Source organism: Cebidichthys violaceus, unplaced genomic scaffold (assembly GCF_023349555.1).
Source record: "Cebidichthys violaceus isolate CVI_PGR_0920_01 unplaced genomic scaffold, fCebVio1.0.p SCAF_25, whole genome shotgun sequence".
NCBI classification, from domain to species: domain Eukaryota; kingdom Metazoa; phylum Chordata; class Actinopteri; order Perciformes; family Stichaeidae; genus Cebidichthys; species Cebidichthys violaceus.
In genome coordinates this window covers 7,336,270-7,354,134 of record NW_027176428.1, presented here as the reverse complement: position 1 = coordinate 7,354,134, position 17,865 = coordinate 7,336,270, and the positions used below count along the sequence as shown (strand labels likewise).

Below are 17,865 nucleotides of genomic sequence, written 5' to 3'. Positions count from 1 at the left end.
ATGTGGACATTTTGTGATCTGACTCCCATATGAGCAGGACAAGATAGTTTACCTTCCAAAACTATTAGATACAGTCCTGTAGGACTCTTATGATTGATGTGATTGTTAACCTAGTTGGTAAATGCTGGGATCAGAATACACATAATTTTTACTCATGCTAGTGACATAACTCAAGGGTCCACCACTACAATATCTCAACAATTGGTTGGATTAACAATAGAATTGAGGATTAACCCTGATGACAGAACTATGTCAACATTTTTGTTTTGAAGAAAATGTCTCAATGTTTGGCTGAATTCACTTGTCACTTCCATGTCCCCCATAGGATGAATTGTAATAACTTTGGCGATGCCCTGACTCAGAGTAAAAGTAACTACATGTTGTAGCCTGTACATGCCCTGACCAATCACAGCTCGCTGTGTTTCACAACTTGCAGGACATGCACACTGTAGGTAATTGAAATGGAGTGGCGATGGCTTTCCCAGATCGTCCTGATAGCATCATCCATCTTTCTCTTCACCATATTTACAGTTGTGTGCAGAGGACCACATTGTGCTCTATGGGTCTTAGGACACTCCACATAAATTGCCAAACTAAGTGAGAGAAGGCAAGAAAAATCTTTGACTCTAGTTTGTATTTTTTTGGTGACATCATGAGGTGGTCCAGATGCTCTATTGGTTAGGCCAATATCAGGCTCATGTAGTCTGATCCCAGCGTAAGGTCAGATGAAGACTGTGGTCACAGTTGATGTTGACTGTCGGTAGTGAATGGAAAACGTGTCCTGTGTCCGACGTGCTTTGTTTACCCGTCCATCCACCCAATAAGAGGTTTTGGATTGCTAATAATAGTTAATCATCTTTTTCCGTTCTGTTTAACAGATAATAATCACATAGTCTCTTTAAATTGTTGTAGATAAACAGGTTGTTTTATAAATGACAAATGCTCTATATAGTCAGACAGACTGTATATGGTATACATACTATAACTATAGAGCTTTAGCGTTATTTGACCTTCCCTTCTTGCTGCTGTGTTCCTTGACTTAGTTTCCAGCTTCACAGACGTATGAAATATGTGTCAGTTTGTCAAACATACAGAGTGACAGGCGCATTTCTCTTTTTTAAATGTCAATACTTTTCATCCCTCGCTGAATTGCCTCAATTCAAAGGTCATGTTGTTTATCAGAGACAACATGCACCTGTGATTCTTTGGAGGACATTGATGAGTGGGGAGATTTTGTGTGTATGGATTGCTTCATACTGGTTGAGTGAACACTGATGCAAACCACGGATGTTTTTTCATAGTGCTGAGTGAGGTCTTTGCATCAGACTAGAAGAAGCTTTGGCCCATTTTTAAATAAATAAAGACCTCAATCCTCTAGGTCTGAAATATTCATCATAGAAATCACTAAGTTACTGGACTGCGTTCCACACTGTTCTGCACCGAGGGAGATGAGCCTGCTTTAGCACATTTCTTTCATACTCCACTGCTGATTGTGTCGACGTGTTTGAATTTGGCCTTTCATTAAAGAAATGCAGTATTTAGATGTCGGTGAATGGAGAGATTTCTCTGGTGATGGACAGACTGAGAGTAGACTTTTTCTCCGTGTTTGTTCTTCCATCTATTCCTGTCAACACTCCCTATCATCGCCTTTCATGGACACTATTTTGGTCTCTGGACTTACATCTCTATCTCAGTTAAAGGAAACTAATACAGTGTATAAAACCCTATCGTCCCATGTTGTTGTGATCTGGTGTCAGTGTGTTTAGTGTCTAATGCATACAGAGTTAAAGCTTCAGCTCTGGGGAGGGATTACCACAAGCTCAAACTCACACTCAGATCACAGGAAGACTCAAGCAGGGGTGAGAACAAGCAAACAAAAATAAAGTAGTCAAATATTTAGTTAACACAGACGTACATTGAACAAGGTCATTGTAGTTAATCAAATTTAAGACAAGAAGCAAGCATTCATATTCAGAAAGTGACAAGATGTTGAAACTGAAAATGTGAAAGTCAACTGTTTAGGACTGCGTCATGTTGATAAAAAATAAATTAAGATGTCCAAGAATCAACATTTTAATCTTTTAATAAAAATCCTGTACACCATGTGCATGTTATTAGGTTAACTCTGCAATAATGCCCCCTTGTGTATTTAATTTAATAAGACAGAACACATAGAGCAGCTACTTCTGTAATATTAATATATTGTTTATATATTGATAAACATCAACATGCTTAAACTTAGATAACTAAATGCTTTTGAAAAGAAGTAAACCTAATTTACATATTACTGTATCTATATAAATTATACTCTTTGAGTAATCTTTTATTTTGTTACATTTTAACTAAAAGGTTTGTTTCAGTGTTTTTGAAGCTATTAAAGCTATTTTTAAGGAAGGTCCACTGTGTGATATGGCCTTTTGAACTTTTCTGTCTATTTTGCATTTCTTTTAATGGTATTTTGTGTATGTGCAAATAGGGCATGAACTCTAGAGACAGTCATGTGCATATGCATATTATAAAAGTGATTACGGCAGGATTCATTAACACCCAAATTAATAAGAATGACATTTCATGAGGGCAACAGGAGAGCAACCCTTTTATCATTCACTGGTCTTTTTTTTCTTAATCATGACTAAGTGATCAAGTAAACGCATCATCTAAGACGCAACCTAAGTTAGCGACAGCAGCATATGCAGCCAAAAGTTTGTGCCAGAGATGCATGATCACCTTGGCAGAACAGCAATGAAACAGGAGAAAAAAAAAAAAATCAATCGGATCAATATGAGCAAAGAGAGAAAGGATTGATGATTTAGTCTTACCCAAGATCATCCTGTAGATGTCCACCATCAACTTCTCTTTCACACGTTATTTTCTTGCTTGACTCCTCTCTCCCTCGATCAGCTACGGATGTGACTCAAACCTGAAGCATCCACTTCTCTGGCTCTCAAAACTCAGAGTGAGACAAAAAAAGGCGTCCCAGCATCACAACCTTCAATTTGCATCCCTACGCTGTGTCTCTTCCGTTCCCCTCGTCCACATGAGATGCTTCTCCTTCAGATCTCGACACGCGTCTCTTGCTCAGCCAGCTGTTGCCAGAGGAGGAGCACAGCAGCAGCCCCGACTGCAACACAACACGCACGCAATTTACTGCAAGGAAGCCTGTAATATATTCACTGTTATATATTCACTCCAGCAGGAAGAACACCAGAGAATACAGCTGAGATGGAGCCCTGCTTCACTGAATGAACCTCTGCACCACAGCCTCTCTCTCTCTTACTCTCTCTCTCTCTCTCTCTCTCTCTCTCTCTCTCTCTCTCTCTCTCTCTCTCTCTCTCTCTCTCTCTCTCTCTCTCGCTCTCTCTCTCTCATATTTTGGGGTTGGGTATAACCTAAAGGCACCTTGCATTCCTGTGCTGCGATTGGCCGAAGGCTTGGCCAATGAGAACAGTCGGTGCTGAGCATTTTCTTGGGGTGTTTGAATGAGGAGGAAGAGCGATAATGCTGCTGTCGATTCTGCTCACCCTCTCCCTCTGTCACCCTTTTTCTGCTGTTTACTATTGACGTTTTTTTTCTCTCTCTTATGTCTCTCCTCGTCTCAATCTGCCTCGTGCCTCACACCGACGGCATGTGAAACATGCCTGCCCTCAAAACACCCCCCCATCCCCCCATATGAGGCTGGATGTATGCTCTGGATGTATGCTCTGGATGTATGCTCTGGTCTCCCTTTTTACTTGTGTGTTTTGAGGGTTGGGTGTTCAATTTTTAGTTCACACTGTAGTTGCCTTTCCACTGTTTGAATGGAGCAATAAAAGAAAAGCAGACAGAGAAGAGCGATAGCGATTGACAGCTCGAGAGACTAGATGAAGCATTGAAGGGAGAGGAGGAGAGATTGAGGTTAACACAGACTGACTGAGGATGAAAGTGTAAAGAGAGGAAATGTGTAAGATGTGATGGAGCAGGAGGATGAAGGAGCATGCAGACAGCTGTTTGACAGGCAGAGAGTGCTGAATGGGCTCAAAAACTAAGCTTGCTTAGTTAATACTTACTACTAGTTCAATGTATTTAAAGCTGATGTATATTCAAGACTTCATCAAACTTTTTCCCACAAGATCATGTAGCATGACCTCCAGCTTTAAGCAACATGAAGTGATCTACTTCTACATAGTTTATAGTAAATAAATACATCCAGTGAATCAGATAATGATGTGTGTGTTTAAGTTTGTGTGAACCCAGGATGGTGTGTGTGTGTGTGTGTGTGTGTGTGTGTGTGTGTTTGTGTGAAAGAGAGGGGTATGGTTCCCTCATTAGTTGACTCGGGCTGAATAATGCAGGTAGGTGTATTGTTGTGGCCAATGGGCCAGGTGCTAATGTGGCTGTCTGAGGGTGAAGGGGCAGACACAGCATGACTTTAATGGATGTCACCATGGGAAACTGTAATCGGACCACTGGACTCGGGTGACACACCGTTCTGCATGTGTGTCTCTTTAGTGATGCATGGTAAGGCTGGTAAGATGTTCACTAATTAATACACTTCTCAGAGAAAAAAAACTGTGTTTGGGTTAAAAATGTTATTGCCACGTTGATAGATAACAGAGCACTTAAGCAGCCAGTGTGTAGCATTTCTGGGGATCTTTTCTTACATTACCTGAACGCCACCGTAGTTTACTAAACATTTGTGAAACTGCAGTAACGTGGGCCGCAGAATGCAAAACCATGGTGCCGTCAGCCGCCATGATTTCTGTTGCTCCGAAAGTAGTGTTATCGAGGTAAGGATGGCCTCTGAGCAAGGAGAACGGGGTTACCAGAGTTTGGAACTCAGCGGCTCATGTTACCGCAGTCTTGGAAAGGAATGAGTGGAGGTGTCGAACTATAAAAGAGTAAAGTTTGGCTTTGTTTGTCCAAGTGGTTGCTTGCTATTTGCCAAACACTGCCTTATTGGCTACATCGTGGCTTGTTTATAAGACAATTAAAAAAAAAATCCCAACTGATTGATGTATAGCTTTTAGTCAGGGTTTTGAACTGAGCTCTTATTGTACCATTGTTCAACACACATTTTTCAAAGCAAAGCATGATGTGGTTTAGTAATAAAGTTGTTAAAACTTAAAACTTGTACAGGAAATAGAAATTAAAATTACATTTTGCAAAGAGAATCTGTCTTGCGGGACTATTTTGGACAGTAATTTATTGTATGCTAATGCTGCAGCGTGCTCTCTGGTCAACAGTTTCACTATGTTTAGCAGTACAGTACAGAGGATATACAGTACAGGTGGATTACTTTCCTCTTGTCACTCAAAAATAAACGTCCCTCTTGCATATAAAAGTATACATAGATATAATGATTCGTTTATATCAGGGTTGTAAGTAGTGCGCAGTACTGTACGGTCAGTAGCCCTGTGTGTGTATGTGCGTGCGTGTGATTATGTGCATGTGACCTCAATCATCCTGTCATCCTTCATTCTGCCCCAGGAGGCCATAAATGTGTCGACAGCCTTGTTGAACTCTAATTTTAGCCTTGATCGTTAGCAGTGAGTCCTGAGGAGTCCTGCTAACATTTAATGAAGTCTTCATTTTATGTATAAACGGCTTAAAGCATTGTGTTAAATCATAAACTTACAGGTTAAAGTGGCCAAACAGGTGAGGAGATGAAAGCAACTTTTTAACGAATAACTTACTGCCATATTCTATCCTGCATGACAAGTATGATTTAATATTGCACTGCACAATCAAATTATGGGAAGTACTACAAAAATGGATAACAATATTTTAACTCAATGCTGTGACTTTTTTTTTTACTAGTTTTACTATTCTGCTGTTTGTGCTTTGTGGTCAGAGCATTAAGACTTAGGCTCAGGTCTAAACACACTTTAAAAGCAGCAAACTATCGATATGATGTAAAGTTACCAACAGTGTTTTTCTCCTGTCCTGGCAGAGTGAGGGCAGCAACGGGCACAGAGCATAGCGACTGTTTAATGCACCTCAGGAATTCAAATTTTGTAGATTGGAACCCACACATCCACACACACACAACAAAGTTGTCGTTTAATACAAGTCATTCAATCTTGCCAAAATAAATCTGCCCACGTGCAGCTACTGAGAGATACAGCAGTGTGTGTACTGCTAGTTCTGTTAGCTGTTAGCCAAACACACAGCAAACCGCTGGCCAGCAGGCAGTCAATGGCAGTGGCAGATAAACAGGTAAGCAAATGTGTTTTGAGAAAGCATGAGTCATCGCAATCAGGAAAGGTCCTTAAACATTAGCCAAAATTGCTAGATAGATACAAAAAGCGAGATTGTCTGTGGACGGAGACAGAGGGGCACACCCACACACAGACGCACATGTGACCGAATGCATGGCTCTCCTGGCAAAGATAACACATTTTATATTTTCGAACATGTGTAAATATAAATTGTTGTCAATTTGTCATGAAAAAAAATCTTTGAAAGAATAAAAACTGTATGAGCTAAGCTACGAGTTAACTAAGAATATGCACTTTTCTTTCTGGTACTCGTCCCTCTAACTATTTTAGTTTGCTATACAGATTATACATAAAGCAGAATATCCTCAAAAATACATGTTAGATAACAATTTAACTTGATTCAAAACTGCAGTTTTATTTTTGAAATGTGAGTGTGAAAATGTATTCTTGACATTGGAAAAAACTTAAGGATCCTCTAACTATTTTTTTCTGGAGCTTTTAACATCAGAGACAGGTGTTAAAATCCCCCCCCCCCCCCCCCTCCCAATAGGACCACCTCTAATCACATGTTCAAAGTCACATGATCACATGAGTCAACTCCATGTACGGAAGAAGACGATGAAACTGGTTTAATGCCCCAGGAAATGCTAGTAAGTGGATATTGAATTAAGATTATTTTCTGTTTTATCAAATATAGGAACACACTTTCCACGGATGTTATGTTTACAGGGAGGGATTTAACAATGTTAATTCTTGAAAGGCACTAATGACTTATTTCTGACGTCTCATGACTTCCTTTTATACTTAATTTGCTTCTTTTTAAGTCCAAACATACAACATGTGTATATGACCTAGTAAAGGTTCAGTGTTTTTTAGTTAAACTTAAACTAATCAACAAACTTAAGCCACTGGACAATTGTTTGAATCTTGCAAAAGAGGAAGAGGAATCATAACTCCCTGTAATGTTATTAGCCCCTTTTCAACCAACTACAAGTCTCCCTTGGGCGACATACCTTCCTTGTATTGCATTGAATATAGGTTTCCAGCACATTTGAATATTGAGCTTATAACACAGAAAACTTCTAACACTTCATCACCCATTGCACATTATTTCTCCTGCGTCTGCCAAACTCTTCCATCCTGCTGTGATGCTGATAAGAGGACAATTTGGCCAGGAATGTCAGAAAGTGCACAGACAGTGCCCTCTCTATTTAAGCCTAAACTCTTTCTCCCTTTTCCCTCCTTCACCCTCCCTTCTTCCATCATTCCTTCCCTGCATCATACCAATGATGTATGTAAAAGGTTGGGGGTCAGACCAGGTCTAAGTGCAAACTCTTGTCTGACACTGAGTGCTGACGTTTGTTAGAGACTGCCCTAACTTTCATCAAAGAGAGAAACCTTCAAAGCTTTGTCGAAGACTGTCACTCGCTCTTTGTTTCTGCTCAGAATATTGCAATAATGAGGGGATCCTGGCTTATCCACCTCTTGGTTCATTTTAAGGTGATCAAAGAAGGAATGCTCAGAGTTGTGGGTGGTTTTGCATCGCTCAGTCGTCGGTGATAATCTTACCTGAGCCCCACATTGGTCACCTCTGTTCTTCACAAGCTCCAAATTCCGGTAGAGAGTCCAAACGTCAGTGTGTCAGCCAGCATAAGGTAATATAGACAGAGGTCCTCTTTGAGTGGAATTAGTAAAAATACGCTCAAGTTACTGTGAAGAGATAAATAAAGTAGTACTGAGCGACATGAGCACGGACCTTGTACCAGTCAGCTGGAGAGCGGAGAGGGAAATGCACAACACTGGCAGCCACATGCCCTCAGTGTAGCTGCATCAAACAGCAGGCGGCTTGATGTTCAGCTTCTTCATCTTCCTCACAGTCTCTTTCTCTTTTCAGATTTATTTTTATCTATTCTATTGTTTCTCTGTGTTTTCTTTATGTGTTTTTTCTTCTTCTTCTTCCTGCCGTATGCTCTTTCCAGGGAGCGAAAGAAACAAGTGCACGAGATTCCAGAGGCTAATTCTGCCTCTTAGGACGGTGGAACCTAATATGTGAGGAGGAGGAGGGAGATACAGGCAGAGAGAGAGAGAGTGTAAGGAAAAGGAGGGGCAGGACAGAGAGGAGGGGTACCCAGCGACGGGTGGAAGATCAGACGAATCAAGGATTTAAGTGTGTGTGTTGTTGAGGAGCAGGAAGGTGGCAAGCCGTTGAAACTTGAGAGACATGAAGGAGAGGAAGCAAATGTTGACATGGTGAAGCAAAGGGAATTATGATTGGCAGATGAAACAAATGGCTTTCAGGCAGATATGTTGTTTCTTTTTTTGTTTGATTTGGAAATGGGTACCCACACAAATGACTCTGCCCAACAGGTTTCTTTCTCAGATATGCTAAATGGCTCGAATAAACAATAGACAAAATGTGCCTTAGTCACACAACTGTCAAACCATGGTTCAATGCTGCTGTATATCTGAGGGGGAAAAGACACACACAACTTTTTGATTACATGCACATTTGTGAGTTGCTAGCCAGATGAAAAAAGTAGTCCTAAAACTGCAATCCATGTTCTTGGTCTTCCTTTTCGTATTTTGATTATGCAAATTTGGCAGAAAGGTCACAAAGTGAAGTGGATTAAAAGAGAGGCATTTGCATAAAAGAACTTCAGTTATTAAGATGTTCTAGAAATTTAACAATGCAAAGGCACAGTAGTTTGTACATTATTGGCAACATTCTGATATATTTAGAAACACAACATATCACACTGTGTGAGGGACAGAAAAGGTAAAGTCCTGAATTTTTATTTCATTTTTGTGTTTCTTTGTTTTGCTCGATTTAAGCAGCAAACAGAAGTTCATGTTTGCTTATTTTATCCTTATCCTGTTTCTCAATTGATTATCTAGAAATAAAATTACAACAGCATATACAGTATGTCAATGTCTTCAACCTGAATCTGTTTTTTGTCAACTTGGAGCACACTGACTTACTATTTTATCACCATATGAAGTTGTTTTGGCAAGCATGTTAGCAATAATTTTTTGCATATCTACGCAACCTTAAAGTCCAGTATTCACACTCTATTAGCTCTGTTTTTGTCTCAACCATCGCCTGGGGGAAATATCTGGCTCTATAGCTGCGTAATGCTCTACTTAGTTCACCAGCTAGTTGCTAACTTAAAATCTCCGCTGTGGTTTCCTGGGCAGGTAGTGAACGGTTGGTTTATTATAGCTTTTTCATTAAAAACAGCAGCCTGCTGAGGATGAAAATGACGCCAATGAGAGTGGCAAGAGTCAGTCAAGTAAAGTTTTAGGCTGTAAAATCAAAGCATTAAACTAAAAGACACAAATGCTCTGTAGAGTTGAGGAGGGGAACTGCAGAGTTGGGTGATAATTATCTCACTTAGAGTGACACCTCTTTCCATACACAGTCATTTGATCTGTGGTTAATATAAAAAATATTGGTAAGTGCATCTTTTAGTCACATATACCAAGATGGAGGACATTTTACATACTTCCCACTATTATAAGACTCTAATGAACTTCTTTCATTTTACATTTTCCTTTGTTATTGCTGCTAATAACACATTTTCTCATGGCTGTCAGACGATAACCAGGTGGTCAAACTGATTTTTACACTTAAGTTAATTTAGGAAACTCTTTAATGAAGTGTTTTAATCTGGTTACAGTAATTTGAGCAAAGTGTGAATGAAAATGTACATATATCCCCAACTTTTTTGAACAGCCTCAAGATGCAGTTCCTTTTCTACAGTGACATCGCACAGAGAAAAGCATCAAACATCAAGAGGTAACTTCTTTAAAACGCTGATCCAAAACACTCTCAGCCTCTCAGTCACCCATTACGCAGTTCAATTTGTCATCGGGTGAAACACCCAAAGTGAAGTGCTGGAATAGTTTGGATGACGAAATTAAAATGTGGATGGCTGTGAAATGAACACAGTCACACAAAATCCACAAACATGATACCGTTGGGCTCCTGTGTGCTAGCATGTCGATTCCACTCCGCTGCCAGTAAGTGTAAATTCAGATTGGATATCATAAATGTGCTTGCAAGGGTTGTTTCAGGGAGGCAGGAGAGGAAGAGCAGGAGTCGAAGCTTGAGGTGAGACTAACGCATGGCGCAATGTCGAGTAAATGTCAGCCTAGTTCTGATATGCTAAAAGTCCTGTGAAGAAGAAGTAAGCTCTACTCTGCCTCCTGCAATTTACAACTCACCTTACAGAATATGGTGGATAAATGTGAGGTTAAGTACAGGCCATTAAAGCTATATGAACATCTTAATGGCATTCAGTAGGCTATGTGAAGTGCTCTTGTGTAAATGAGATGTTTAATGCTAGCAGTAACAGCAGTTATGGCACCGTCCCGTCAGGCTTGGCAGGATCCCTCTGTAACAATTCTGAGAGAGAGATGCCCATGTAAACTCATAACCTCGTCTAATTTGAGGCAGACACCTTCACTTTTATTTAATTTGCATATTATGGACACACACAAACACCCTCTGGCAACATGCCACGTAGGGGTTAGGTTAAGGGACAGTGGGGAAGGACAGCAAACTGGAGCAGTAAGCACATTTCACCAGGGGATACAGTTACATACACACACAAACACACACTGATTCCTCCCCCTCAGGGTCGCTCTTCTCTAAACCATTCTCTCTCTCTCTCTCTCTCTCTCTCTCTCTCTCTCTCTCTCTCTCTCTCTCTCTCTCGCTCTCTCTCTCTCTCTCTCTCGCTGCAATAAAATTATTACAAGAACACTCGCCATTACATCCGGCAGAGAAATGCAGGATGTTGCTTTCCTCTTCCTCTGAACTATAAATGTCTCATCAATGTTTACGTGTTCTCCAGTCCCCTCGACATGTGGCGCTGTTTGGACGACAAAACAACTCATTCAACCAGCTAATTAAACTACCGTAGGACACAACAATGCAGTTACATTTTTACAACTCTCTGTTCACATATTCTTTTGCCCAGGTTGGCATTTGTCTCAGATAATTTTTAATCCATAAGAAATAAGACACTTTATACATTGAGGCAGACAGGATTTCTATTCTCAGAAGGAGGTCAAAGATGGCCAACTGTTGGACACTTGCCTTAGAGGATCATGAACTGGTTCAACGTTATACTTTACTGTCTTCCCCAAAATGACTGACCATCAGTACACATATTAACCCAGAATTGTTATTTAAGAGATACAGATCAATCAAGAAAAAGCTATATTTTCCTGACATTATTATTGAAATGTATTTTTGATTACTGTTTTTGGAAAAATAGCGATTTTTGGCATTCATTATCCAACTTGTTGTATGATCTCCCTCCTGCACTTCTTTTCTTGTTCTTGAACTTGAGACACTAGAACATGTTCATCTGTTTTGTATGTTAAATTATTATTAGTCAGATCAACTAACAACTATAGCGGTCAGAGAAATAGTGTAAAAGCATAAAAAGGTTTCACAATCATATGTAGTGGAGTTGAAGTAAAGGAGGAGCAAAGTATAACTACCTCAAATTTATACTAAATATATACTATAGTACTTGATTGCTCACATAAATTGGAAAATGAATATTGAGATATTTCGTTTTTCTCGTCGACACACTGACTTATCAATTAATGTCTCAGATGTTTGTGATATGACATCTTTTTTAACTGATTGATACAGCCTTTGACTTTACAGACTTTCTTTTCATATTGTGGGGATTCAACACTTTTTTTTATGATGCAACTAATACAATTTTGTGGTTGATTCTAGATTTTGCAGAACAAAAACAGAATCACTTGTCTCATTATCTATAAAGGCATATATCACAAAACATTTTTTATCAAACAATAAGATTCAACCCAAATAAAAGGTTTACTTCAAATAGAGCCGGTTGTGTTTTATTCCAACATCGCTTTTGGCTCCTTTTCAGCCCACTTTGCCAGCAGTCCTGGAGAGCACTGTCTGCTTTTGTTCTTGGTTGTTTTCCACCTCAAGGATAAAAGCACCGACCACATCCCTCTTTCCTATTAGTCCTTGCTCTTCAGTGCTGCCTTTGAAGATTTAATCAGTCAGATTTCCTTGATTAATCCTTTTTCATGTCCTTTCACGGTAAATAATAACAGAGCTTTATATGATTGCTAGCTGGATAGAGAGGACAGCATGCAGATTTCTGATTGAACCGAGTCCCCAGGTACCTTCATTAGCCTGATTATTCTGATCCAAACACACTCCATCAACCAGTTTACATGTAAATAGGTTAATTTTATTCCCACTCCTCACTCACTCTGCCAGCACGCTGTGTTTAGCAGTTGAAATTTCACCTAATTTTTTCTGTTTCATTTTGTTTCTACCTTGTGCAAATTAAATGTCAAATGTTTAATTTGAACACTAAAAAGGCTGTTAGGTTTTCCCAGCAGATTGTGTTTAACTGATAACTGAATTTCAATCACTCATCAAGTTCAGAAAAGCCAAGTAGTGAAGGATCGTGTCTCTCTTTTTTCACTACAGTATTTCAAGAAGGCCTCAGTTAGACTTCACAGTTACAGCTAGTTGTGTAACAGTGACACCTAGTGGCCAAATGCTCATCTCTCATCCAGCTGGTGATTTTATTTCAGAAAAAGCTTTCACCACTTGGTGGCGGTGTTAATCTACTCTCCTTATATAGTAGTTACTAACAAATGCATCTGCGATAGTCAAAGCTCTCCTCTTGGGCATAAACAGGAGAGGATACTACTTTTTCCTGAATTTCTTTTGAATTAAGATACTTTTATTAGTCCCTGAGTGAGTCTTTAGCTCCATCGGATGCTTTGTTGTGGACTAAGTGCACAATAATACTGCATACTGTTGTGCTGCAGAGGAGATGATGAGCTGCTGCCCCGACTGCCCCTCTCCCTTCAGGATTAGTGAGTTAATGCAACCATTCAGACACTGAGCTCCGATCAGCTGCTTAATACTGTTTTATCCCAAATAAGGCAGCCATGCACGCACAATGTTTTTCTGTGTGTTTCACAGACGCGTTATGCACACGCATAAACATACATATCCAACACATACACTGGATATACATTATATTATGTAGTTGACTTGCAGATAATAATCAGGTTGTAAGAAGCTGCAATATGAAAGAAATATATTATATATAAATATATAAAATGCTTTATTTTATGGGTTCATAATTTCCCAATTTTCTTGAACATTTCCCAGAGCTAAGTTATAGGAAACATATCAATTTCCTTGAAAGACGTTCTCATTAAACTCAAGTAACTCTGAATTTATTATTGGAAAATGTAGTCTCCATACATCTTGAATTGTATGTATAGCTGTAGATAAATCAGATGACCTGTGCACTGACTAAAAGACTTAGTTACACTTGCAATGAACATTATCATTATTTTTCCTACTGTATGATTAGCACCAAAATGCCAGGAAACTAATTAGAATTTGTTTGGTAAATGATTTGAAAATTATGGACCTGTAAAATAATATATTACCAAAATGTTCCTTGAACAAGGAATGTGCTTCGCTGAGATTAAAAATGGCTTTTACAGAAGTGAAATAGTAGTAGCACATGAAACATCTCTGCTGCCATCATTTAGATCATCTTGAGTCACAGTCAGAGGGGTCAAGGGTCAAAAAGGGCGAATTCAGCCCTTTGTTTGTTGTGGGTGGAAAAAGTGGCCTTTTGAAATGGCAGTCCCCCCCCCCCCCCCCCCCCCCTAAAACATTGGTCTATCAACGGTCTATCATCTATCATGTGGATAAATAAGGAATATCTCACATATCCAGGGTCAGACGTCCTGTCTGAGGATAGTCAGTGACTTCAAAGAGCAGAGAGATGCCCTGTTTTTGTTATTCATCCTGCCCCTACAAAGTTAGTCCCTGGTTCCCCTGGTTAGTAGTGCAAATGCACTACAAACACACACAGGCTTATACTAATCCTTGTGAAAACAAAGTGATATATTTCTCTCAGCGCAGGTCAAGCGTGGGATGTTCGTCGCCGTGTTTATCAGGATTATGAACATTTCATCCATAATATAACATCTAACATCATACTTACCAAACACTCACTGTTCTAAATGGAAAGCTGTGGTGAACAGTTTGTCCAGAAATAAAGTGGAAGATGAGTTGACCAGCAAAAAAAGATGATTCAACTGGCGACCATGACTCTTTCAGACCATTCCCACCATTGAGCCATGACCCAGTGAGACCTTGTGACCCCCTCTAACTGACCTCTCAGTGGGTGGTCCTCAAACTGACCAGCCTGGACCATGAATCAACACGAGTGGCTGCTCTTAGATCAGATCTTTGTTGTTTTTTTCATTGTTGTCTCCACTTTGAGAGTTACCTATATTTTTCAACTCAGTCAGTTGCTCTATAATTTTCTCTTTTCAACCTTTTATCACTTAATATTTTTTTATTACTATTACTTCAATTATCGGATTCAAGTCAGATATCTCCAACCACATAAATCTTTATCTAGATACAGTATTACACATTTTTACGTTCCTGAATGTATGTGTACAGTATATATGAAAGGTCAACGGTGTAAATGTACAGACATGTGTTTATTACATATGTGAGTGTTAAGTTGTGGTCTGGGTGGATGTCAGGACAGGATTATGCTGTCCCTGTGTCAGTGAAGAAGAACTCCTGCATGGCCGGGCAGCCATGTTAATCATAAATCTTTATCTTACAATCCTGCCTCGCACATCCGTCCTTTCATTAAAAGACGGCCAACGGATTAGTGAAGCTAAACCACAGAGATCTGTGGAGAAAAATGAAAAACAAAGTTGCTCGCTCTGGTGATGCTGAGTTGATTTTGTTGTATGAGTCTGTCTGTCTGTATGCCTATCTATCTATCCATCTATCCACCCACCCATCCATCAATCTATCCATCTATCTATCTATCTATCTATCTGTCTGTCTGTCTGTCTGTCTGTCTGTCTGTCTGTCTGTCTGTCTGTCTGTCGGTCGGTCGGTCTGTCTGTCTGTCTGTCTGTCTGTCTGTCTGTCTGTCTGTCTGTCTGTCGGTCGGTCGGTCTGTCGGTCTGTCGGTCTGTCGGTCTGTCGGTCGGTCGGTCGGTCGGTCGGTCGGTCGGTCGGTCTGTCTGTCTGTCTGTCTGTCTGTCTGTCTGTCGGGCGGAAAGTAAACACAACATCCATGGACTGATTGACTTTGAAAATATTTTAATAACATCACATTTTCCAAAAGACATCAGAAATGAAAAAGACAAAGAAAAATGACATTGAATCCAATGCAAATTTGTTGAAAACTATACATTACTTTTCATAATAGTAACCTGAGAAGATAACAGCTTCCAAGATCAGCCACATAGCATAATACATAATATGTTGTGCATGGGTGCAAAACATGAAATACTGTAATAAACAAAGAAAAGGACACAAAAGTAATATAAGAGATAAACTATCAGTCTAAGTAGCAAACAAAGAGAGGTCTTGTCCATAAATATGTACAAAAAGGAAAACCAGACACACACCTGCACATCAGAACAAAGTCCATATACACTGCATTAAATTAGAGAATAAATAAAAAATACCTTTAATTTATGTAGAATATCTGATGTTACCAAAGCTAAATTAGAAGTGCTTGTATCACAGTAACAGGACATCTGGTCCAAATGGCCAAAGCAACATTTCCTATTAGGACCCTTAAAATATTTGGTAATCAATGTCTTAAGAAATTGTGTTGGTTTTAGTCAAGTATTTTTTTTTAAATGTTAACATTGTTAAGCAGTACTAGTCTATGTGCACACATGTAAACAAACCATTTTTACTCTACAGATCCTCTGCGAGCAGAATGTCTACTGGGAGAGATCGATCCTTCAGTCAGTGTTCATAAAGGGTCAAAGAGTGAAGACGAGCAGTCAGGTTGAATTGATGGGTGAAGCAGAGTCAACTCTCCTGACCCGTCTCAGTCTCTGTAGACAGAGGTTATCTGTCGGGGGGGCATGTGCTGTGGATGGTAGGAGTCATAGGGCCCCTCTAAGTGTCCGTTATAGCCGGTCTGAGTCTGATACAGGCCCTGGTCCACAGGGGAGGGGGAGTAGTGGTGAGAGGGTGGGTAGTGGGGTGAAGGCTCCTGTTTGGGCATCAGGTTACTGCTGATGCTCAGAGGTGGTGTAGGGGGCCCGTCGTATGGAGGGGTCCCCACTCCTCCGGCATTATACTCATTTGGCGAGTGATTCTCGTACACTCCTCCTTTCATGGCCCTCAGGTGAAGCAGGTGAGCAGAGTCAAAAGTGCCATACGGCGGACTTGGCAGTCCTGGAGAGGAGTAGCTCACCACGCCACCAAGAGGAGCAGGGGCTGGCCGGACTCTGTGTCTGTCCTCAGGCCTCATCCCAGCACCAGGGGCTGGTCCCAGCTGCAAGCAGCCGGCCACCAGGTTGCTGGTGGGCTGTGAGAGGCCCTTACACAGTGTCTCCATGAAGGCCCTGCTCTCTGTGGAGAGGCCCCCCTCCAGGGCCTCGGACAGAGCGCAGATGTAGTTGCGGGCCAGCCGTAACGTCTCGATCTTAGACAGTTTCTGTGTTTTGGAGTGACATGGCATGATGGTGCGCAGGCTCTCCAGTGCATCATTTAGACCGTGCATACGCGAACGCTCCCTTGCATTAGCCTTTACACGTCTCGCACGGAATCGCTCCTGCCGGGCCTTTGTCATCCGCTTTTTCTTGGGCCCACGTCGTTTGGACTCGTTTTCATCCTCCTGTCCCTCCTCCTCGTCCTCCTCGTCCTCCTGTGCATCCTCACTCCCCATCTCCCTGTCCTGTTGGTTCACTCCACCATCTCTGTAGCAGTGTGATGAGACTGATGCGTCTCCATCCGGTGAGCTCATGTCTCCATCCATCCACTGCAGAGGGCTGACGGCCTCCTCCCCCTCGCCTTGTCTCACATATGGTTTAATCATCATGGTACTCTAGAAACAAGACAACATCTTTGTCAAACACATGTGCTGTGCAATCACTTACAACCACAGCAGAAGAATGGCAGGTATTTGCCTTTACTTACGTATTTCTATTTTATTCTGCTCCATTACTTAAAAGAGGAAAATATTGTTCTTTTCTCACCTACAAGCTACTTTGTATCTTTAGATTTTTGATACATAATGACAACTTTACTACAATACATTAAATTACCAACTCACCTAGCTACAACCAAACAATGATGCATTAAAGTATTGCAGTTATACTTTTACTTAAAGGATGTGATACTTTGTTCACTTCTGATGAATAGACCACTAGTCTAAAAAACCTAGAAATTATTGATGCTGTCTATGACTGCTGTAGCCAGTAATGCTATAGAACTAGTAGTCAGGTTAACAGCAGGCTGAATGATTGGTAGTATTCAAGATGCTTTTCATAAATCAGTTGACTGAATAGTTTCTCTTCCCTGGCTTGTTTGTGATAAAGAATTATGACAAGGCAAGGGATCAGGACTAGAGCTACCGCTGTGAGAACACTGAGGTCAAGTCTTCATTATTTTTATTTTTTTTGTTGTTGCAACAAACAGGATACTTACATACAATTAAAATATACACATGATGGGTATTTTGTAGAGATTTCAGTATTTTAAGAATAGAGCTTAAATGTGATTACTTTGAGGGCAATACAAGATAAAGGATTTTGTATTTCTACACCTCACATTGTCCTTTGTGTAAGC

At 40.4% G+C, this 17,865-nt stretch overlaps 2 protein-coding genes across 2 annotated transcripts in view; both read right to left on the bottom strand.

The window, feature by feature from the left end:
- LOC137879680 (zinc finger protein 385A-like) overlaps positions 1–3,227 on the bottom strand; it is a 34,306-nt gene extending 31,079 nt beyond the window's left edge. The window contains exon 1 of the mRNA XM_068720583.1: positions 2,820–3,227. Within this exon, the coding sequence (XP_068576684.1) occupies positions 2,820–2,847 (28 nt within the window). The 5' untranslated portion in view covers positions 2,848–3,227. The remainder of the gene's footprint in view (positions 1–2,819) is intronic.
- Positions 3,228–16,117: 12,890 nt separating this feature from the next.
- On the bottom strand, positions 16,118–17,116 carry LOC137879562 (neurogenic differentiation factor 4-like). Its single transcript, XM_068720367.1, has one exon. The coding sequence runs from the start codon at positions 17,114–17,116 to the stop codon at positions 16,118–16,120; it is 999 nt and encodes a 332-aa protein (XP_068576468.1).
- Positions 17,117–17,865: the final 749 nt, after the last annotated feature.

Coding starts and splice junctions, on each gene's coding strand:
- LOC137879562 (XM_068720367.1), bottom strand. CDS start 17,116: ATGATGATTAAACCATATGTGAGACAAGGCGAGGGGGAGGAGGCCGTC.